Source organism: Pyxicephalus adspersus, chromosome 2 (assembly GCF_032062135.1).
Source record: "Pyxicephalus adspersus chromosome 2, UCB_Pads_2.0, whole genome shotgun sequence".
NCBI classification, from domain to species: Eukaryota; Metazoa; Chordata; class Amphibia; order Anura; family Pyxicephalidae; genus Pyxicephalus; species Pyxicephalus adspersus.
This window is the reverse complement of record NC_092859.1, coordinates 95,520,000-95,544,445: the sequence shown is the minus strand read 5'-3', so window position 1 is coordinate 95,544,445 and position 24,446 is coordinate 95,520,000. Positions and strand designations below refer to the sequence as shown.

At 37.3% G+C, this 24,446-nt stretch overlaps 1 protein-coding gene across 1 annotated transcript in view; it reads left to right on the top strand.

Annotated features, from left to right (window-relative positions):
• The first annotated feature begins 2,299 nt into the window (after window positions 1-2,299).
• ANKRD26 (ankyrin repeat domain containing 26) overlaps window positions 2,300-24,446 on the top strand; it is a 45,307-nt gene continuing 23,160 nt past the window's right edge. The window contains exons 1-20 of the mRNA XM_072402986.1: window positions 2,300-2,668; window positions 8,448-8,562; window positions 8,668-8,855; window positions 9,452-9,541; window positions 10,155-10,292; window positions 11,230-11,378; window positions 13,384-13,434; window positions 14,096-14,132; window positions 15,775-15,838; window positions 16,479-16,527; window positions 16,631-16,870; window positions 16,933-17,795; window positions 18,944-19,073; window positions 19,374-19,435; window positions 19,561-19,657; window positions 19,900-19,980; window positions 20,186-20,223; window positions 20,308-20,389; window positions 20,463-20,507; window positions 23,760-24,020. Of these exons, the coding sequence (XP_072259087.1) occupies window positions 2,463-2,668; window positions 8,448-8,562; window positions 8,668-8,855; window positions 9,452-9,541; window positions 10,155-10,292; window positions 11,230-11,378; window positions 13,384-13,434; window positions 14,096-14,132; window positions 15,775-15,838; window positions 16,479-16,527; window positions 16,631-16,870; window positions 16,933-17,795; window positions 18,944-19,073; window positions 19,374-19,435; window positions 19,561-19,657; window positions 19,900-19,980; window positions 20,186-20,223; window positions 20,308-20,389; window positions 20,463-20,507; window positions 23,760-24,020 (2,986 nt within the window). The 5' untranslated portion in view covers window positions 2,300-2,462. The remainder of the gene's footprint in view (window positions 2,669-8,447; window positions 8,563-8,667; window positions 8,856-9,451; window positions 9,542-10,154; window positions 10,293-11,229; window positions 11,379-13,383; window positions 13,435-14,095; window positions 14,133-15,774; window positions 15,839-16,478; window positions 16,528-16,630; window positions 16,871-16,932; window positions 17,796-18,943; window positions 19,074-19,373; window positions 19,436-19,560; window positions 19,658-19,899; window positions 19,981-20,185; window positions 20,224-20,307; window positions 20,390-20,462; window positions 20,508-23,759; window positions 24,021-24,446) is intronic.

Here is a 24,446-nt window from a genome sequence, read left to right as displayed (position 1 = left end):
ATCGTGCAGTCTTTTCTCGTTGGAAAGGATCGTGAAAGATCCTTTCCAAAGAGAAAAATTGCAGGTGTGTACGCAGCTTAAGGGATAGTGAGCAGATAAATCCACGGGGAGATTAAAGTTGGTGCAATAAATTCATCTACAATGGGAGACGTACCATATACAATCAGATGAGGGTTGCAGGGGAAAACAATTGCATACACAGGGCTGAGATTTGGCAGAGTGGGAGACGTACCATATACAATCAGATGAGGGTTGCAGGGGAAAACAATTGCATACACAGGGCTGAGAGTTGTCAGAATGGGAGACGTACCATATACACATATAAAGTATAAACTCACATCCAACTCATAAAAAACAACACTTACCAGTAAATAGGCCTTTATTAAAGCTGTATTTTGCTTTTACCAAAATAGGTGTAATGTACCCTAAAATGGTGAAAAGCACTGTTTTGAGGTGAGACATGGTACTCAAATATAAACCCAGGTACCTACTTTTACCAGAAAACAGGAAAAGTGCACAAATTGCAGCCATCACTGTTAACATTCAAAACCGTAATCAACAGAAATGACAATACAATTAATGTGAATAAATACATCCATGGTGTGATTATTTCTTAATTTATTATATGAGTTCAGTCTAATGTTTTCTCCCCATTTTATGGGTAAAAGTATTTTGTATGTTTTAGTTGGTTATGATGGGTCACTAAATTCGTTGGCGAGTGTAAGCTTCTGCCAGAATCAGCATGTATACACAGCATACTTGATAATTATGGCACACACTTACCCTGCAGTCATATGGCAGCGATGACAGGTCCAGGAGCTATCACTGCTGAATCTTAGGGAGCCGCTATCCTCAATGCTGGCTCCATGGTGGACTGCTGTGAACAAAGAGATCCTTTTCTGGCATTGGATGATGAAGTTTAGAGCTGAACCATAAAAACACTTCTGTCCCTTCCAGTTAGTTGGAGTTAGTATATATTTATTTATTTTTAAATAGGAGGCATCACATGTCTCTTTTGTCAAATAGTACTACCTCCTGGTGGTTTCTTGTTTTTTGAGATTAAGTTCACCTTTAAATGGTCTGTTGTACTTGGGTGTAAACTACCAGTAGGTGGCACTGTGTCCTTACGTTTAATGTTACAAACCTTGTCTAAGACAGCAAGAGTTTGTTCTCACCTAACACAAGGAACAGCGCCATCTATTGGACTGCAACCAAACCGAGATTCTTTTTCTTATGGCATTTTCAAGTAAAAACAAAATCTCTTGGTTTATACCTGAGTATAAATGTTATCTGCCTATATTGGCAAGAGCTGTCTGCCATTCTGGCAGTGTTTGAATAGTTGTGTGGAGGACCCCTGACAATTTTCTATCCAATTTTCTAGCCCTGTGAATCTAATTAGATTACCCATAATGGTCACTATACATGGTTGTGTTTGACTTATATATATATATATATATATATATATATATATATAAGCTCTTCCCAAATTGGCAGCCCAATAAGGAATTAATAGGGGGTGCAGTGTGAAGTACTAGTGTGTCACATGCTGGTTATTTTTGAAGGGGTTCCGCCATGTGAGTGCTAGAACGGCTGGCTAAGTGTCAGCCATGCAATGAAAAGCCTCGTGTGAAGCTGCCCTAAGGCTCAAAGGAATTTTTAAATTATGGAAATATACTCCAGGTGCAGCAAAGTAAAAGATGTCCAATGTCTTAGGGTTTGTTTTTATTCAGAGTGGGACTCATGCTGTAAAAAAATCAGTGGTCTCTGTGCAAAAATCTGACACCTCCTTACTGAGTCGGACTTTAGCAAACACTAAGCTCATGTTCCCTACTGATTACAGAGCTCAGATTCTTCCACTAATTGCATGGGTACCACTTTACAGCAGTTCCTACTTTTAGGAATCCACAATCAGGCAGTGGGACAGGCGACGTCTTTTCTGCATTAATGCCTCGTTATCTCCGATCACTCCGGTTATCTGGGTAAAAGCTCGGCATGCACGGCATCAGTTGCCATCAACTTGTTCCGCAATAAAGTAGAAATACCTCACCATGGAAGCTCCACTTGTATTATAACCAGCAGAATAATGCGAAGCCTACACGGGCAGCTCATGAAGCTAATGAAGGACCGTTATGAAACAACCAGCCACCGCCATACAACTCAGTGACAACACTCCACACAATGCCTATCGGGAGTCAGACCGGAAGTGCAGGCTGTGTGTACAGCACGCGTTTTCATGAAAGAAACGCGCTCTCTGATTGGCTGGTGCCTTTGGTAACAGAGCTACGCGTGGGGGCGGGACTTAGTAACGGGTAGCAGAGGGCCGTGTTGTGATGCCCCGGGCCGGGCAAGGAGCTCTGTATGGGGTGTAGCTGACAGCTTGCTCTGGGTGTACATTGCACACGGCATGGGCTATCGGTGCACGGTGCAACACGCTGTAACCCCGCTCACTGCAGTACGACAAGATGAAGAAGTTCTTCAGTATCGGCAAGAAAAAGAAGAACGGGCCCTCCCCCAGCCCCTCGGAGACCGGCAGTGTGCTGTCTATGGGCTATGAGCTGAAGGACAAGGAGCTGAGCAAGTTACACCGAGCGGCGTCCACCGGAGATGTCCCCAAGATCAGACAGCTGCTGCACAAGCAGGACATCAACCAAGTGGATAAAGAGAACCGGTGAGCAGGGAGTCCCCACACATCCCCCCATCACATCCTCCCATCACATGGCACTGACATTCTAGGACCAGGCTCTTCCATGCCATGGCACCTGGGGCTGGTGGTCAGGTGATCAGAACTTGTAGAACTTCTATAATAGTTTGAGAGCTGCAGATTATTCATCAGACATGATATTTTATATACAGACAATCACTTTGGTACCAGTTATTCATGATCTGACAATAAAATGATCATTCTTGATTATAGATTATTTTATAGAACTCCAATCATTACATTAAACAGCCCAGATTTGTATTACTAATAAATGTTTTCTCCTGTGGTCTTCCCACCCAGGCCCATGTGTAGAAACATGCAGTGTTTAGACCCCATGAAGATGTGCTGTACCTCTGGCGCAATGACACTGATAGTGGCTGGTCTGCTGGGTGATACACCTTGACCAATCACAGAGTGCCTGCTATTCTGAGAATGGCCAGTGATTGGATAAAACAAAAGAGAGGTACAAACTTCAGTTATATGTTTGGCAGGTTCGGACCTGCAGTGGAAACAATTGATCCTGCGTGGCATCTCACCATAGCATCCGTAGATCAGTGACCAGTACAGAACCTCTCACTGCCACCCCACATTCTCTATTGGGCTGCTATGGGTAGAAGCTACATGTAGCGAGGCAATTGTTCACTGGTATGACGAATTAACCAAACCACAACCTTCCTTCCAGTCTGAATATAGCTTTACTGATTGGGAGCCGCCACTGTTACCATCTGAGTGCTTGAACTATCACATCAGCACAATACCCTGCATGTTTCTACATATTCATAGCAATAGGGAGGGCACTACAAGAGGGAAATTATCATGGTCAACCTTATACGGGTTATTTACTGGAAAAGGTGGAGTTATTCTTTAAGTCTTTATCTTTTTAAAATTGTCCACAGGTTGGCTTTTTAAGACGGAAAAGACTGTAAGTTTATGCTATACCAACTATAGATGTGTTTGGGGCTGGATGCACTCAGAAGACAGGGCATTAGAAGTCTTCAAATGCTTGCCTTATAAATGGGGTAACAGGCTTTGTACCAAGGTGGTATTTTAGGTATTTAGGTCAGTGTACATTGAAAGTGCACTTACTCTTTAAAGAGAACTTGTGGCCAACCTGTGCACATTTAAGTGTTTGCATTTTCTGTATATTGAGTAAAATAACTTTTTAGCAATTCACCTCTGTAGCTATTAGTTTGGTAGAGAAACGAATCTTCAAATTTCAGCAACCATGTTGAGAAAGTGTCGGGTGGTGCATCATGTATGTCTTCCAATAAAAGCTCCCCCTTGCCCTGCTTCCTAATCACTTCAATATATAGTTTGGGTCCCCTCTCTATCATCTCCATACCCATCTTCTTTAAAGCTGCAGCCTCCTGCTATGCTTGCAGCCAATTATTATTGTTAAACAGGATTTATATAGCACCAACATATTATGTAGCGCTGTACATTAAATAGTATATTAGTCTAGCTAATACAGATCTAGTGCCAGGCTGCCCATACACTAAAGTCCAAGGAGATGCTGCTTCTGCTTTGAACGACGCTCTGTTTTAAATTTAAAAAAAAAGGAAGTCCTACAAACTGCCATTACTGCCAACTGGCAACCTTCTAAAGCTGACAGTTGCTGGCTTGTTTCTGGATTTTATGCTTGGAATGCAAAGATTTGATCGGGAACATCAATGTAGTAACTGCCACATGTGACAGTTGCTGCATAGCCCATTCACTTCCAGTGTTGCCATGTGACTATTCTTGTCAAACAGACCACCATGGGAAAAGGTGGTCAAGAGGTTTTACCAAAAGCAATGGCAGCCCACTGATCCTATGTTTACATGCACAGGGATCACTGCTGTGTTGGTGGCCATTGCACTTTTGTAGGACAGAAATATCAGTTTAAATAGCAAGTAACAATAAAATCCTCTAGTTACTGATCGCTGTAGTTAAGGATATGAGCTCTGCTTTCAGTCTATTTAATTGTAATCAAATCAGTAGCATTATGTGTGCAGTTCTTTAGCAGTTATTCCAAATGTTGTGCAACTTGTTTTCACTTGAAATGTTAATGACCGGCACAGTTTTCAGCTCACCATTCCTTTGTATTACTGGGGCATCTTCAGTGTACTAGCTGCTATGGTAACCGCTACAAACATCTTTTGTCCAATATCCAAGGTGCTCATTAATGTGCCCTCACAGGTCTTGTCAAAGCATTGATCCAGTCCATATACTTTGATCACATTCCTCAGAAATGCCTTCTGGTACCATTTACTGTATAATCTATATATTTCAGTTATTGTGCATCCTCCTGCATACATGATTGTATATGTTTGCAATATAAATAATGCTATTAGGTTACTGTATTAGCTGCATTATTTTTATGTTATACAATCTGTAGACCTGACCTAATAAAGCAGACATGTCTGCAGGCTCCGGAAGGTAATTCTAAGATTAGCATGGTATTATCTCCATGGACCTTGTAAGAAGGGCGTCTTGGCCAGCTGCCTTTTATTCGCTTTATTTTCCCGGGAGTCTTGTTATATAGTATCTGTGCTACAATTTCAGAATCTCTTCAAGGATGGGCAGAATAAAACAGCACAAATTTTAATCAGATTTTTTATCCCTCCTAAAAGTGGATTTTAGGTCAAAGCTAAAAAATTGAACCCTGACATGCGAACATGGGGCATAGCCTGATTTCTAAGTAGTTCAGTTTCTTATTCACACCTTCATTACTGAATTGCTTGTCTATTATCTGGTAATCCTGACACACACACTTTGCTGTCTCTAAAGATATGTACACATGCCAGGGTTGTTGCATGAAGTTAACAAATGTGCTAGTCTTGGGAGAAAACCTAGCAGCCCCTGACGTTGTTCATCAGTCTACCATGGTGAAATAATGACCGATCAGGAATGACTGATGGGATTCTCACAAGGTGCTGCTCACTTGTCCTCCCCCTTCCATCCCCATAGAACAGGACTGCAGTGCTCATTTTTTGCTGCTGTATGTTTGGGGCTTAAAATCTAAAAAAAAAACTAGAATGAACAATCACATGCAACAAAAGAGAGAGAGGAATTTACACAGCATGGATTTCAGAAAGTGCTTCCCCCATGACCACCTAATGGCTCTCTATGAAGCAGTTAGTGCTAATTATTTAGAGGGTCGTTCACAATTTACAAAAGTAAACATTTTGACTGAAACAAATGGGACTGGTTTCTAGGTAGTATTTTTAGCTCCCTAAAACCTTTCATTTGTTGCCAAGAATTTTTTTTATGATTCAGCTAAATTTTGTTATTGCTGTTTTGCTCAACCTATAAGTAAAGAGATGTACTGAACATATAATAATAATAATAAATGCTGAAGGACTGATTTCTTGAGATCGAGGCATCCATGCCAGACTGCATGCCTAGGCTGGTCACATCACTTTTCTTCGCTACATTTCAAAAAGAACTCCCTGGAATGGTGTTGGGAAAGGACTGTGGGAACTAAATGTTCCAATGTGTTATTAGACCTACATCAGCGTTGTCCTTACCTACATGCTGTACATGGAGCTCAGCACTGCAGTTAGCTAATCACTTCTGCTTCATTTTTATAATGTGAATAATAGTATTGGACTCCACAGAATTTTATAGCTCTGCCTAATTCAGAATGCTTTAAAATGTCCAAAAATGCCTATAAACACCCCATTCTTGAGAGAGTTTGGAATGTTTCGTAGGCTTTTTTAGGAGTTTTCAGGCATTTTTTCATGCTGGACTAGCCCAATGGAATAAATGGGATTTTCAAACATGGATGCTTAAATCCTACATTCAAATGCTGGAAAAACAGTCCATGTAAACTTAACTGTAGGAGCAAATGTACACTGATTAGGTCATCCATCTGCTCTCCCACCTGTAGGAATATTCTGTACGGGGGACTGATGGCAGTGAGAAGCAGTACAGCGTTGATTTGCTTACAGTGTTAGGCTACATACACACGTGCAATAATTGTTGTTGCTATTAAACGATTAAAGACTGATCGAAAGGCCAGCTTCTCAGATGAACGAGGAATGTCGCTGGAAACAAACGACCATCCTGGCAGATCCGTTTGGGCAATGATCATTCGCTATCTATTGTGAGTACTCATCGTGGGTGGTTCTGCAGTACACATCCTCCTGTACATGTCTCTTCCTGCATCGTTCAAACAATCGTATCTAATGTGTGGGTATTATATTTGAATAATCATATGTTACAGCATGTACAGAATCGTGCACTATATGATCAAAATGATCGTGAATAATCATTGATCTGTCATTAGTTGTTCATTTTCGAATGACAGTTATTGCACATGTGTACCTAGCCTTTCCCCTTGCTCCTCCATTCCTGCAGTTAAGGGTGATGTTAGGTTCATATCGATATAATTGCAGACACTGAGGCCTAGTCCCATGTGGCATGCTTCGGCTTTAATTTCAGAAAATATGTGGAAACACAGCACAACAGCAGTCTGTGTTAGAATTACCCCAAACAAAGCGTTCTGTAGACTGCGCAGTTGCTATGGGGGTTCTTTTAATGGCTTCCAAAAACATGGGGGCAAAGTGGGTGTTTGAGATAAGCTAACAAGGCCTATGGGGCTATTTAAAATAGAGAGAGGACACTCCTATAGTAACTGCTTTGGACACAATGGTGTTTACACTCTACAGCACCTGCATTCATAAACCATTTATAAAATGCATGCCATGGTGCAGACAGAGATACGTGATTGGAGGAGAGGCCAGTCACGTGACTTTGTTACAAATATGATTTACATCCCCCTTGTTGCGAGACTCGTTATTGGTTACTTTGTTACGGACATTTTGCCTGGTTGAAAGTTTGCTTCCCCCTTTCTTATGAAAGACCATAAAAGTAAATGACTTTGGTGCATCATATTGCCGGGGTTTATTCTTGATAACATTATCTTTGTTTTCAGTTGGTTCTATCAGATGCTGATAACTGTTGTGCTTCAGACAATGAATCTTCCGATTACCAAACTGTTTACACAAAACTCTCTAGGGCAACTCATTAGCTTGTCAATTCACAGCAACTGCAATTTGTTTTTTATCTTGTTGTTTACAGAGATGTATAACATGGTTGTTATAGAAACCTGAGATCAGTATTAATGTTAGATACTTCACACTGACATTGGAACCCAGCACCAGGTTCCGCTTCCACCTACACACAATATATTGTATTGTTTTTGTAGCATATGGGCTACTGTCTACGTATTTCTGTTTAACATCATTTTATTTGTTACAACTTAGCCATTAACCACATTTAGTCTTTGAGAGATTGGTTTTGGCAGGAAAGAGTTTATTTTTGCAGGTAAACAGCAAAAAAAAAATTAAAAAAATCCAGTTATATCCAATGTTCTATAATAATCATGATACCTATAAAACATCAAAACATATAAGGTTAATAATATTTTGTATAGGAACTTTATGCTGCATTAATTAATCAATTTTTTTACTTTTTGGGTTTAATTCTGTATATATATTTACTACATGCTGTGCTTTCTGCGTTAAATGGTGATAGTCAATTTTAGTGGATTCCTATTAGTCAATAGAGAAACACATTAAATGGCTGGCCATAGACTTTAGGACCTATGCACATATAATTATTTTCCTTTACTATCATAATAACCTAAAATGAGCTCTTGCCAAAAAAAACACAATAGGCTCCCCATAAACCTTGGCAATTGTAATGTAAATTTTGAAAATGACTGTGTAATTTGATGCCTCATATGTTTAATCTCTTTTAGGACATCTTTGCATCTTGCTTGTGCCAATGGACATCTGGATGCTGTGAAGCTGCTAGTAGAAAGCAAAGCAAAGTTAAATCTTTGTGACAATGATAGTCGAACTCCTTTGATCAAGGTACTTATTGAATGCATTAAGAATTTTATTGATTGTTTTCTAGAAAAGAGTCCAAGAGTTGTTCTTCTATACCAAATATAATTATTTTCTTTTTTATTTTACTAGGCTATTCAGTGTCAGCATGAACACTGTGCTGCTGTTTTGTTAGAGTACGACGCAGATCCCAATGTTGTGGATGTTAATGGAAATTCAGCCCTTCATCTTGCTGCTCTTATTCCATCTCTGACCGTAGCAAATCAGCTACTGGAACATGGAGCTAGCATTGATGCTGTAAATAAAGTAAGTATTACTTTGTATGAACAAAATTGTTAACTAATGTAAGAAATGTAGCGGAAGATAAAAGCTGCAATTTTCAAATTATCCTTCATAGTGGTTATCCTACAAGATGAGAGGTAACTTCAAAATGATTATCAATTTAGAATAGATGTGTGACGTTTTCTCCAGAACAGGTGAAAAAGATGTTGAGTATTTACAAAAAAAAAAAGATGCTGTTTAGAGTTATTAAAAGCTCTAGTAAAAATGTACATGTCATACATCTAATATAATTAGAGTATATAAAAATGTATACATCTATTGACAAATTAATTGGTACTCCTAAGCTAAGTTCAGATGGATGGGGAGGTTGCAGTGCAGTTACCGCTTCCTTGTGCCGATGAACTTGGCCAGTGGCTGCCCATAAAGCATTATTGGGAGCAGCAGTAAGCTGTGTTCAGTACTGACCACTTTCAAATGTTGAAGCTCTGGATCATTAGGAATCAGTGCAAATGTTCCCACTGCCCATCTGAACTTCACCCCACATCATAATGAAAAAGTGTTTTTTACCTCCTGAAAAGTGAAAAAATGAAAAGCAATCATCCCATGTATACCTGCATGCTCTTTTTGATTGAAGTTCTTGTGCAGCTACTGAAAATCATCAGGAAATGGTTGAATTTTTAATTAAAGAAGGTGCTGATGTGAATTCTAAGGACAAAAATGGAAGGTAATATTGCATGTGTTTATAGAAATGGGATTAGAAAAGAGCCTTTGTATGCTTAGCAAAGAACTCACACATTTTGTGGTGATGATTAATACAGTATGAAAAATATGTTTAGACAGTCAAAGGTTCAGTTAAATCTTTGTGATAACCATTGCCCGTGCCAGGGACCAGAAAACGAATAGATATTTGTAGTACACAGCACCCTAGCTTTGGGCGTGGAGTGCCATGGTGGTATACATCAAGGTGTATTGTAGAGGTAGCTGCTTGGAGTAGATGGTACTTCTGTTTAAAATCCCTACCGGGTTATTTTAAAGCAAACTTTTAACCACAAGAAAAAAAAGTCTGTTTTGGTAAATGTGTACAGTATGACAGACCTGCCTCCCAAATAGACCCTTCCAACACTGAGTGAATCTAATAAATTGCTAAAACTATCTTTGAATTTAGTACGATTTCACATACTTCCACACTTTGGTTTAGAATTCCCCCAAAGTTGCTGCACGTATAAGACTGTCAAAGAATTTTGTGGCCACTTGGTTAAGAGCAGGGTAGAGAAAAAAGTGAGCAGGATGGGGGTTTTAACTTAGTAACAGTTGTACATTTCTTTTTTGTATTTTAGGACATCTATAATGGTTGCTGCAGGCAACGGCCATATCAGTTTAGTGAAATACTTACTACAAAATAATGCTGATATCTTTGTAAAAGACCAGACTGGATGGACTGCTGATGATCATGCTGTTATGAATGGCCATCATGCGTAAGTTTTACCATTTCAGCTTTTGCATGTTTTATACTAGAGCAATTTTATATGTACAGTATGGGCCTGTTTATACATGGACCAGGCTGGCAATATTGTTTTGTAAACATATTTTCTTTAATGAGGGGGGTGGGGGGAGTTCATTTTTCTAATTTGGAATAATGTTGTTTTAAGCAGCTTTTTTATGAATAAAAAGTGTATTTTATTTTTTATTTTGTTCTGTTAAAATGACTTATACAAAGTTATATACTTATACAGCAGGTTACAAAGTATATGAGAATGAAAAAAACATTAACCTAAAAAAAAAAAAAAAAAAAAAGTAATAGCTATGAGGAGGAAACAGTTTGTTTTCTATTGTGTAGAATGAATGCCTTTCTAGTAGTGATGATGATGGCTCTTTATTGTAGTTGTTCTCTATTGTAAGGCTTTTTCATATGAGTTTAAAAGGCTGATATATCTTAAAGATATCTCGGAACTCAAATATAACAGTTTTTTCATCTATTGGTCCTGATTTAATAAAGCTCTCCAAGCTCTTTAAAGCTTTTCATCGGTGAAACTGGGTTATCCAGTAAACCTGAAATGGATCTGGTCCAGGAAATAAAAATAGTTTTCTAACAAATAGAAAATGACCTTTAAGAAATCTATCCCAGGTTTGCTGGATCACCCAGCTTCACTCATGAAAGTGAAGCCTTGGAGGCCCTCCAGCCTTGGAAAGCTTTATTAAATCAAGCCCATTATGTGAGAAATCTGAAGGCTGCTATTGCCAATGCTGCCAACCTCATTCTGAACGGGCTATATTCCTGGCTGGTTTGCAGTAGATCCTATATTTTAAAAATTTTAAGTTACTGACCCTTAAAAATATTTCAAAGGACCCAGGATAAGGACAAACTTTTTATGTAGTTAGATGTAAACGTTTCATTTAAATTTTTTTTTCCAGTTGTTCACATTTAATTATTGAACATGGTTCAAGGAATAGGCGCCCGTCCCTGTATGGTGGGGGTAAAAAAGGCACAGCAGTATTTAGCAGTCCTGACAGAGTTGTGGAAGGTGGTTTTACCTTGGGCAGCCCAGCTATACATAAAGAAGGTAAGACCAGATCACTAATTCTATTAAATTTGTAATTATAAAAAAATTGTACTGCTATTCACTGAATTTATTTTAATAAGGATAGTATTTTAGCTTAATGTTTCTACTTCAATTGTAAATCAAAGGGAGTATTTCATTGCCTTAGTATTCTACAAAGGCTGATTTAGAAGATTAACTAGTTTTTTCAGCAAAACAGCCCAGAGAGCAAGGAGAGAAATACTAGTGAAAATAACCTAATATCCTTGTAGCTTATGAACTGTTTTTTCTATGTGCACAGTTTTTATATACTTTCTGCTTACCTATGGTTTAGATGGAGCTTTGTGCACCATCCACTGTGAAAGTATTCTTATTTGGAAGAGATGGGGCCCCATAGGAGCAATGTTATCTTGAGTTGAGACGTGTAGCACCATTATAGCCATGGGGGTGTTCATTTTGTTGCAGGAGCCTCTGTGCTGGTTCTGGGGTGCCTCAGGAACATAGATGCACTTTCAGAGTCAAGTTTGCTTAGTCTGAGTTGTATAAAATTTGAATTCCATAAGATCTTCCTCTGATCTAAAAACGTATTCCATTAAGCCACTGTGTTTTGCTCAAAAGACTATTTGGAACACGCAACTCAAATTCACAAATGCAAATAAAACAACGGTACTAGAATGTTGGTCATTTTCATATCATTGTTTACTCGTGGTTTATTAACCACCTGGGCGGTTACCCCGACCTTGGTTCGGGGTAAGTAAACTTGCTACTATCGGTACTACCAAGGTCGGGGTAGCTAAAAGTATAAACATGCGTGACATTGCAATCCGATTGTCATACAAGATTGTATGACAATGGGATTACAACTGAAAAAAATTACTTACCTTGTCCCGCGGCTCCTCCAGAGACGTCTTCTCTCTTCTTTCTTCATCCGGCGTGTGCAGTGACGATCTCCGAGGTTTCCCGGTGACGTCGGTGCGGGAGGCGGGGCGGGAAATTCAAATTACATTGCATTGAACTCAATACAAAAAAGCTGTATTGAGTCCAATACAAAGAAATCGAAAGAAATTGTATTATATATATATATAAGCTACTGTACAGGTACATTACATTATACACTATTTTTTTTTTTAAAGATTTTTTTTTTTTTTTTTTTTTTATAACAAAAAAAATTTTATATTAAATTTATAAAATTTTGGACATATTTCGGTGAGTTATGCGGTAATTCGGTGAATAATAAGTAATTATTGAGTAATTCAGTGAATTATAGCCTACAATCTAAAATAAATTTCCATGCCAAAAATTTAACACTTTTTGCATGGAAGTACAGAAGTTGGGAAAGAATTAAAACACCCGGCATTCGCATACGCGTCCCTCGGCGATTCCTGATGATGTCCGTGCATGCGCCCGTCCACGGGGGTCGTAGCGGGAAATTCAAATATTTTGTATTGGATTCAATACAAAGTCCTGTATCCAATCCAATACAAAATAATACAAAATATATTTATGTGGTTTTGTCTATAGGTATGTGACATTGGACTCACATACCTATAGACAAAACCACATAATTACAATATTACTATACAATATACCGAATTATTGCATTTTCAGTATTTTTTATTTATGTATTCTTGTTTAGGCTGATTTTTGTGTTTTTTATTTAATTTTATTAAAAGTAAATTTTTTTTTTTTTTACATGTGTGTAAATTTTTTTTATATTCATGATATCAACTAGACCCTTGTTCGGACATATTTCTGTAAGTTACAGATCTACAATTTAAAAAAAAAAATTCACGAAAAACAGTGTACCGCTTTTGGTAAAGAAATCTAGACATCAGTGTAACGCCCAGGTGGTTAAACACATAACAGGTGTTCATTTGTTTTTCAAACATTTGTGTCCTGATTTAATTCATTTTATGCATGTATCATTATTCATTTATAATAGTCTCAGGCAGCTCACTCTTCTAATGTCCAGGGTATGATTACCATGTTTGTTTCTGTTCTTTCCATGCCTTTTCATTATTGGATGTAGAGTTACAAGTGACTTCAAAGCAAAAGTCAAGAAAAAGGAATTCAGAGAAAGGTATTATGTAGTGAGCGCACAGTAGTTGTCAAAGTGGCTTTAAAAATAGTTTATTAAAGTTTGGCAATCCTTAGATGTAATTTGTAATTTTAAGACACAACAATAAATCGGGTAAGACTTGGTAAATGCTGTATAGATGTAAAGATCCTTAGTACAGAGCTATAGTCTATCCATGAGCAGGGCCTACTATGTCTTTCATCTAGTGATGATGAAATTTACTTACAGATAGTAACAGAATTGGAGTCAAACAGAGGGTCATAAGCACCTTTATGGTCCTTTGTTTTGCTTATAGACCCCCCTATAATATCCCAAAGTCAAGTCAGCAGTTCTGACTACAACAATACACTGACAATGACGTATAATCCAAAACAAATAGACAATGCTAGTCTAACACTGTTTAGGAAAAAAATATATCTGGTCAGAATTGCATACCAAAGAATCAATAGCTTTAGATATGAGCCTTTTTCATATCGTCAACAAAATTCCATCTTTCTTAGTTTAACAAAAGCACCTGTTTGTGATGATGGCTGTTTTATCCAGGATTTGTTTTGAACTTTTTTTTGTCCATTTTAGACTTTTTTTCCCTGGTATCTCGAGGTATTAGCTTGTGTTTATGTATTTCACTTTCGTAGTGATTATCATACAGTTTTTTCCCATGTAGGAACTGATGACCTTTCCCAAGGTGACTCTGAATCCCAGTAAGTTTTTTTTTTTTTTTTTTTTTTTTTTTTTTTTTCCTCCTTTTATTTTCATCCTTAAATATTTAAATTAAACTGTAACCTGTGATTTGCTTTTTAGGGTTATTTTTAAATGGTATTGTTTTGTTGCTATATTGTACTCCTGTACTCCTATGTAAATAATAGGTCTACTTCCTCTGATTTTAAGGAGATCTTTTGCAGCACATGGACATAAAGTGTCACATGCCTTGATTGTGCTATTTTGCTAGATAATTAACTCTCTTCACTACCAGTAACAAAGCTAAAATAGGTTAATGAGTTAATTGTGCTTTGCTGAGTTTCCCCCTAACATGCAAGGACGTGGTGGGAATTACTTTGGGCTTAGCACACTATTAGGGTAATGCTCATTCATAGTCTGTGAGCACACTGGACTTTAAGAGGTGGCTGAAATAAATTATTAATAGCTGGGAGACTAAAAACATTACCATGTATTTAAAGACTAACTAAACTCAAAAAAAATATAAAAAAATACAGTTACCTCAATCCTGCAGGGCAGTCCGATCACCCTTGGAGTGTCCTGCATCGGGTTCTGCGTCATCCCGAAGCGCGCTGCCATTTTCGTCTTCTCTTCCAGGTTCTTGATCCTGCGTCACTCGACCCAGGCACGAGATCAGATGACATAGGATGAAAAATAAAAATTTCCCGATCTCGCTGCGCAGAAGGAGCGCCCTAAGAGCCTCCCGTCATGCCTGACGTAGTTATCCCTGGAGGCTTTGCGCTCCCATTCATTCTCGACCGCCTAGGCCTAAAGTGTTGCACCTTAAAAAAAAAAAAAAAACAGAATTTTTACTTACATAAAAGGGTTGTCTACCCTTTTTTGTAAAGTTGAAATTCTGAGTTTATGTACGCTTTAATTATTTTTCTGACTTTCTGTATGTCTGCAATATTAGGAGATAAAGTACTTTGGGATATTTTGTGCAGAATTTGTAATATTTTCCTAAAATGACTTTTAATAATAAAAAAATTAATTCCTTTCACTACACACAGTTACCTTTGTAAACCTAAAGCACATCTGCCATAAGAGAAATATTGTGTTTCCCTTCAAATTGTTGTTGTTCTGTCTCTTTTTTGACAGGTACCCTTCTATTACAAATGTCTTTAAATTGTGGCTTTTTTTTATAATTAGAATTGAGCCATATTTCAGTTTAGGAAATGCTGTGTCAGGCACACAGAATCATATCAATGTTCTGCAGCAGGACAATACCAAAGGCTTATAACCTACAGCGTTCAATATTGACTACTTTATAGTTCATTATGCTATAATATATACATATTAGTGCAAACTACAAAATGTAGTTTGCTATGTTGCTTAAAATACAAGGTAGAGCAATATAATGCCACTGCAATAGCTGCTGTTGTTGCAGTAATTATTTCTGCCTTCGTTTCACTATACATTTCTTAGCAAATTGTTAAATTTGAATATGCAGGGAAACATCCTTGGAATAAACTAAAAACTTATTTTATCTAGTAATATGTTCTAAATCTAGTTGAACATTTTCAAGCTTTTCTTTTTTTTTAAACAAAGAGAGATACTTTTTGATAATGTTTATCATTTAGTCTGGTGATCTACAATGATTACCTTGCACATACATTCTCATTACAGTGTTTCTGGAAAAGCAGATTCCTGGCCTTCCTCTGATGAAGATGATTTAGATTTCAGCCCAAAGGTAATATGTCAAGCCATTCGTTTAAAAGACAACATTGCAAATATTGTCCATATTACAACAGTGATAATCATTGCAGCCAAGTATGTATGACAAATTGCAGTATTTGTATTCCAACTCTTTATCAATGTAGAAGCTTGGAAAGAAAACTTAATGGTCAGCTTGGACAGCAGCATAATTCTTGCACACTGATCCTTTAAGTTGCCACTGCAACTCATATTGTTACTATTAGGAAAGCATGCATGAATGGGAGAAATTACAGAATGTATTTTTTCCTGAGGAAGGTTTTTGGTATACATGTTAATGTCTTGTATTGTTCTTGCTAGCAAACAAACCGTATGGACAAAACCAATAGTGGAGTAATTTTAGGGTCATTATTTATGCAGGGTATTTGGAGTAGAATACCACCTACTGCATTTGGGCACAACGCACTGTTTCTTCTTAAAGCTCAATAAAAGGCTAATTACTTTTGATTTTGAATCCATACTTTGTTTTGAATATAAATAATATCTGCAGGAACATTTTTTTGAACATATATACATTTCATACATTTGAACTTGTGTGCATCTTAATTTCTTACCTATGGTTTAAATCCGCAAACTTAACATTATTTTTTTTTTATTATTATTATTTTGTTTTATAGAAAACATCTAAGCCAAATCTAACACAGCTGCTGAGCTCCAAAAAAAATGGTTAGTGAAAAACAATTTTTATTAAGTGGAAGTAGTCGTATTGTCTGAGATATATATATATCTTTTTTTTTTAACTGACTTGTGCTTGTTTCTTTTGCTTTAGTTAATGAAAGAGGTAGTTTTGCAGCAGCACAGGCTAAAAGCTTTGCTCTACAGAGTAAATCAGATAGTGAAGATGAAGATGCAAACATTCCGTCCCCTCCTAAGCCTATTCCTGAAATCCGTTCCTTTCCTCATCCTGTGATTTTCACATCTGGCTCCTTTACAAAACCTTCCCAACAGGCTTCTGGTTCCCTCCACAGCATTATTAAGGTAAATGTTTCACAAACAATGGCAATTATCAGTTTCATTAATTTGTTTTTTCTTGCTTTATTTGGCTTCATTATGGATTGTTTTCAAATCAAGATAAAACAAAACCACAAGTCAGTGCTATTAAAAAGTCTGAGAAAACTCTGAATGATGAAGAGGAAGATAAAATGGAGGAAAAGAATGATGAAGAATGTGAAGAGAATAATGACCAGTGTGAGGAAGAGGAAGACGACTCTGAAGCTTCGGATGATGAGGAAGAGGAAGAAGAATGTGAAAGTCATGATGACCAGAGTGAGGAAGATCAAGAAGAGTCTGAAGCTTTAGATGATGAAAATGAACAATGTGAAGAAGATGAGGAGGAGGAGGAGGAAGAAGAAGAATGTGAAGAGGATGATAAGGATAAAAATAGTTGTGATGATGAAGGTCATAAACTGTGTCCAGAAATAAAACAGTATAGCCATAATGGTGATAGTTTAGATGATGGTGTGAAAAATAACCATGAAGATAAAGTTGTAGAAAGTGTAGATCCTGCTCAAGGTGATCATGGAAAAAGTAGTGGAATTACTGGATCAAATGGCAATGAATGTATTGATGCCTCTTATTGTGATGGGTGTTTGAATACTCCTCAAGTTGAGCACGATGCGGAAGACATCCCTGAATGTAATGATGTGCCAGTATCACTAATATATGGGCTTTCTGAAGATGGAATTTCTACTGAACATGAAGCAGCCCCCTTGACAAATTCTGTAAAGGCTTGCATCATAACCGATGCAAGCATTGAAGTTACAAGTACAGTAGAAGGGCAAAAAGAGGATAAGGATCAAAGTAATAAGAAGGACATGCATGTAATAGAAGAATGTCAAGAAGTTGAGAGTTTTCAACAATTAAAACTAAATACAGAGATAGATTCACATGTAACATGCTTACAAGGGACTCATGCTAGTGTATATCAAGATCATGTAAGTAAATGACTCTGTCTGCTTAGAGTTGAGGTTTGTGAGTTTTTTTTCCTTTTTTTAGATTATAGAAAGTGCAATTCCTCTTTTGCTTTCCATGTGCCTATTTTGTGAAATACCCTATGGCGTCCCTTGTTCATATACATGTATGTATGTGCTTTGTTTGCTTTTTTTCTTCTTTACTAAAACTTATACTGTTCAGTTGTGTTGACTCATTTAAATTAAAATAACACTTAAGTAAATAATGGATGTAATCATTGTTATATCTATATATATATATATATATATATATATATAATTACTTATTGTAATGTCAAGTTTTGTAATACTGATTAGCGAATATTGCTTAAGACCAAGGTCGTGCACTGGTATGGTTCAATAATAACATTTTTAGAGGCTTCTGCCCCTGAAGAAAGCATTCATTCTGCAGTCTTCAGACTGTTCTCAGGAATCTGTTCCGCTACAAGTCATGTTTAGGAGTATAGTTAGAGGGTCTCTGTAGTTATATGTGTAATATTGACAAGACTAGGCCAACTTTATTTTCTTTATTAGTGCATTCTCTGTTCCCTATTATCTTAAATATTTTATTTTGCAGTATCCAACCTAATCTCCAGACAAAGCATTGAAAACATTTTTGTATTCTTACCATTCTTAAATAAACAGGCACTTGTAAGCTTAGACCAATTAAACCTCTTAATACTCCAGTCTAAATAAACTTTAAGACGCATACAGGAAACACCATCTACCAACTGAGTAGTTAAGTTCTTCATTCAGATATTGCTATACTATAGCACTCTCTTATGTTCATATTCTGGTGATCATGCATCATACATTCTGGTTAACCCACCTTGCTGCCACCCAGAGCAAGCATAATGTCAAAAAATGCATGAACTATAAAGTTTCTATTAGCCATCAATCAGATTTAAATCAGACTCAGAGATCTGAGGGAAAATGGTGAGAGTTACACATCACAGGAAGTACACTTCTATTGTTCTCCTTCTGACCTTCTATGAGGCTGTGTGTTCTGAAATAAGGTAAATTGAGTGAACGTTCCATATGCTTTGTTTGCTGGTAGCTTTGCTAGCTCACTGTATGATTTAGTTTGTTTTCTGGAATTGCTGTTGGATATTTATTTTGATCTGTTTTTTTAGGAAACATCATTTTCTAGTGATAAGGATGAAGAAGATATTGAAGACAGTGAAAGTTCTCAACATTCATTCACAACAAATACTTCTGGACAAGCAAAGGTACATGCTGGTGGAGATGTTGCGGGTAGGAAAGGTATGTATAAATTTTTCCTAAATGTGCCTAAATGTTCAAATTGTAGTAAACAGTCTAATTAAGTACCAGTGGGGGCATAGGCCATGTCAGGAATAAAAGGGCAAGTATCATTTTGTTAGTATAAAACCTTCATTAGAACAAAAACTATTGAATCATTATGATATTGTAGCTGTTGGATATGTTTTATTATTATTACCTCTAAACACAATTTTGCACCAATTTACAATATTTTAGTGGATTGATGTGTTTAGTATTGGCATGACAGCCCTGTAAATTTTAGGTCTGCTATTTTTTCTGTAGTTGCACTTATGTCAGAACTTGGACTGGAAGATGATGATGTTGAATCGCCATGGGATTCTGAGGTAGGGTTACAAAATGTGTTTAATGTTGTAGTGTATTCTTTCTGTGTTGAAGTATCTGTATGTGTTTATATGTTAATATGTCATATATCCAGTTATTTACAGCTTTTTGTAAATTCTACTTTCAGTCTGCCTCGGACAGTCCTAGGAAGCAGTCTACTAGTGACATGCCTACACCTGCTGCTCCAGTCCACATGCAGTGTATTTCTGAGGAGTCGCACGAGGGTATGCATCGCCTATCTTCATGTACAATATGATTCCAGGTGTATTGAAAACATTAATTTCAGATCAGTGTGACAGTCTGGAAACTATTATCAGGAAAATGACACTTCACATATTTATTTCATAGCTGACTTTATTGACCTCTCCATTTGCCCTGGATCACTAAGTTGTTGCTATTTACAATACTTTAATTTACATATTCTGTTTACAGAAAAAAATGTTTTAAATTCTGGTTTCCTTATCAGATATGTATTACCGTCCTTGCTTTCTTAAACTAACAAGAAGTTATAAGATGCAGGATGAGGACTGGCTCTATAAACAGAGCGGTATGATTATGTATTTTAAAAGCCAAATCTTTTAGATGCATGGCAATAGTAACAGGTTTCATGTTTCTGCTATACTAATTCTCTGGCACTGCATATTTCAACAAACTCTACTGGGTACTACTCTGAGCACAAAGCACAACTTTTGCATGATGCCTGACTGTAAAGATTAGAAGAACTAAAATCTGTCTTATTTTTCTTTCTCTAGAGATTTCTGAGAAAAGTGCGGCTTCAGAAACTAACAAGGTAACATTTACTTATATTTACTATATGTACATTCAAAAATTTGTTATTAATATATCATGATATTATTGTCTGCTCTCTATTAAGCCACAGAAAACCGTTTTGAAATTTAATAATGGATCCTCCACTAATTCAGTGTCAAAAGCAAATGAAAGAAACAGTAAATCAGGTATTTTTTTTAAATTTGATTAATTTCGAACCTATTTATAAAAAAATTGCTGAAAATATTTTGTTTATTATAGATCTTATGGCAGATTTGGGGTTAGATGACGCTGATGATATTGAAGGTAATATTTTTTATGTGTATGTATATGTTTTATGTATAAATGTGTGTGTGTCTTTGTATTGTATGCAATTTTTTGATCACATTCATGATCTTATTGTATGGTGTAGTGCCTTGATAGTGTGGGGTCTTTTTTAATACTGATGTCAAGTTACTTCCCTTTTAGGGTGTTTATTTTGGTCTATTCTTGATTGTATTCCCCTAGATGGATAGACCTGAATTTATAGGTTGTTATGAACAAATTCCACACATTTCCAGTACTAAAATCTCACATCGCTGCCATACTAATACCAATATATTTAGTCTGAAGTATTTTTGCTGTGCTCTTGCTCAGATTCTAGTAATACCTTTTGGGCTTGCACTAAATTTGCCGTGTTTTGCCACACCCCCTTTTTTACCACCCGGTTACAGCTTCCTACCACCCGGCTGAAAAAAATTTCTGGGGAGAACACTGGGCTTTAGTGCAGCATGCTAACTGAAAGTGGACAGTATTAGGGTTTGTATATCTTTACTACTCAGTGTTTGGTGGGTCTTTGCAAGCCTTTTATAATTCAATGTTCAATATTATTTTAGACTAGATTCTTAGCTTTTCTTGCAATATATTCAATATATGAAAGAGCATTTCATATATAAAGCTTTTCTTTCTGTCATTCAATTCAGAAAGCTTTATACCTCTTATGCTTATGTGCAATATGCTACTTGACAGTTGAATAGCAAGGGATTGGGCTTAAAGTGGAATTATACATTAAAAAAAAAAAAAAAAAAAAAGGCAAGTTTTTAATTGCAGAAACGACAAACGATGTCTCTTTTGCAATAAAACATTCCTGCCAGTTCCCATTCTTTTTGATTGCGCCCTTTTGGGTATCCCAGCATCATTTGAATCCTTTTGGGTATCCCAGCAATACCTCTAGCTGCCAGGAATGAATTAGGTCCTGGGCACATATGCTTCAGTGTTCTCCCCAGAAATTTTTTCAGCCGGGTAGAGGAAACTGTAGCCAGGTGGTAAAAAAAAGTGGGCAGGGCTAGACACAGGAAAATGAAGCTCCAAGTTATTTATGCCATGGGTATCCAGTAACCCCTGCTATTGTGTCAGTTTGGTTCAGTGTGTGATCAATGTGGCTTAACAAATTCGGCTTAGTTCACGTTAGCAGTAAAAAAAAATGCCCCTCCTGAGTGACTACATGGCAACTGCTAGGCATCTGGGATTGGTAACCTGTGATAACTGCTGGGCACCTAGGATTGGTAACAGGTGATAACTGCTGGGTACCTGGGATTGGTAACAGGCGGTAAGTGCTATGCTTTTCAGACCTAGCAGTTTTTCGAGCAGAATTGGTTCCTGGCGAGAGGAAAGAGAGGGGTAAACACAGCAAATGCAACCTTATTGCCAATGTGAATTCAGCCTACCTTTAGATGTCACCTCCTAGCGCTATACCTAGGTAACACAAAGAGCACCATGCATGTGATCGCAGATGGGGGCAGGACAGCCAGTGCTCTCCTCATCACTGCCAAAAACAAAAACTTCCTGAGAAATTTATCCTCCCGCAGTGTGATAGCTCTGTGTGTAAAGTCTGCTTGTCAGATTGTGCAGCCTTACAACTCATTGTGTTCAATCCTTTAGATCTCCTAAATTGTTGGTTGTAATTACCTAAAATTTTTAGGGTACACAGGGAACTCTCATAGCTACTAATAACCAACATTTTTTAATTTCAAGAATTTAAAATATGGGGATCACGAGTTTAAAAACTTGTGGAAATTGAACATTTGAGTTGCTGTTTTTTAAGAAAGTGTACCTAGGAGCTCAAAATTGAAAATGCAAATTAAGGACCCCTGGGGCCACTTACATAGCAAGAAGTATTGGGGTGGGGGCCCCTAAATATTTTACCTACCTTTCACCAAGATATATTTGTAATACTTTGCTGTCCTTTCTGCTTCTGTTCTTTGAATCCCAATTTATCTGGAATGGGGAGGTGCAGGAAACTGAAAATGTAGCTGCAAGTGGGGAACAGATGTATAAACCCCTAAAATTTCATTAGCATGGCATCATTAGAACATAAAAACCTCTGCCCATCAAACTGTCCGCTTCCCTACCTTGAACCCCAATTTCTCTAGAACAGAGAGGTGCAGGTAAACAGAATTATAGGTGCTAGTGGGGAACACTTGTGGCTAACTCCCCCCAAACTTACATCTCTGTGGCATCATTACATAAAGTCCGCCCATCAAAACACGCTGCCCTGTTACACATGACTGTACCCCACCAGTAACTAAAATTTTGTTTTGATGGGCAGAGTTTTTTATGTATTAATGATGCCATTGTGATAAAACTTTAGGGGGTGTTATCCACAGATGTTTCCTACACCTCCCCATTCTAGGGAAGTTGGGGTTCAAAGAACGGAAGCAGATGGGTAACATTATGACAGGTAATAGATTTGTGAGAGATAAGTAAAAAAAATTAGGGGCCCTTTCCCAACGCTCTTTTCTATGTAAGTGGCCCTGGGGGTCCCCAATTTGCATTTTTAATTTAGGACTTTAAGGCACACTTGTTTTTAATACTGCAACCCCAATGTTGTAGTTTCACAAGATTTTACAATTGTGATTCCCCATATCATGAATTTTGTAAAAGCTGGGGTGCTGAAATTGTGACACACACACACACACACTTTTCAAAAGACTGAGCACAGCTATGAGAGGGGGAGGGACAGCCTGTGTCCCGATCTCTTCATAGCTGTGCTCTCCTTACTCCGCCCAGCTTTAATCAGCAATCGGCCCTTATCAGCGGAGAACAGAGCAGCCTCTCCAGTGTCCGTTCAGAGCTGCTGAAAAATGTGCCGGGCGGAATAATCACAGCAGGTGGCCAGCCCACCCCCCAAAAACGGGCTGGGGAGAACTATGCACTGGAATTACATCATTCCAGCTTAGCCAAACAAGATGGCCAAAGACCCGAACTCAGATCCCACTGATGATGGTGGTGCCAGAGCGAGCAGAGATGAATTTCAAACACGCAGGTAAGTTTATTCAGTTTATACAGGCAATGTCCCTTCTGCAGTAAACAACCTGCCTGGTCACATTTTTTATCTCTTGAATATTTAGTTCCACTTTCATTTCAGCTTGAAAAGAAGTCAAAGCTGTGTGTACACCAGGCACGGGGTGTCTGAACTTCTATACTACTTGTTACTATAAGTACTTTTAGGATAGGTAAAGTTCACATTATAAGATAACTGTTCAATTTTTTTTTTTTTTTCCATTCTGCTTTGTTTAGATGCATCTGATTGGGACTCGACTAGCCATTCTCTTCAGTACTCGTCTCATACTCCGAGAGGTGCCACTCAATCCCACCATAAAATTAATGAAAGCACACCTAAAACTGTGCTTGACGGTTCTTCAACAAAGACTGCGTCAGCTTTGCCAGTGACATTAAGTTCAGTACAGGAAGATGACTATGAAGATCGTGTGCTTCAAAAAGATCACATACAAAGCATATCCAAGAACATGTCACATAATTCACAGAATAAGGAAAATGGTAACTTTTCTTTTTTTTCATATGAATTAATTTGCATGTAGGGCTAAAATAGTTGGTGTTCAGTTTATTATTTTTAACTTGTACAAACATATTTTATTGCTGGCTCTTTTTAATACATTTGCTGTCATTTGTAATTTCACATTGAAGAAGAATTCCAGGTTTACCATTTTGTTTAGAATGAGGAAAGATATATGTGTTTTCTGTAGGGTAGATTCCTGTTTTTTCCTGTGTCCAAGCTCAGTTTCCGTTATTGTTGCACAGTATTTAAAAACTTTTGCTGGTGGGTGGCAGAAAATTACACAATAATTACAATTGTATTTTATAATACATGAAAATTTGCAGAGGATTCTTCAAAGATTGAAAGATTAAAATACCTTTACATTCACATAATGTAAATTTCAAGATAGATTTAGCAGATACCTAACA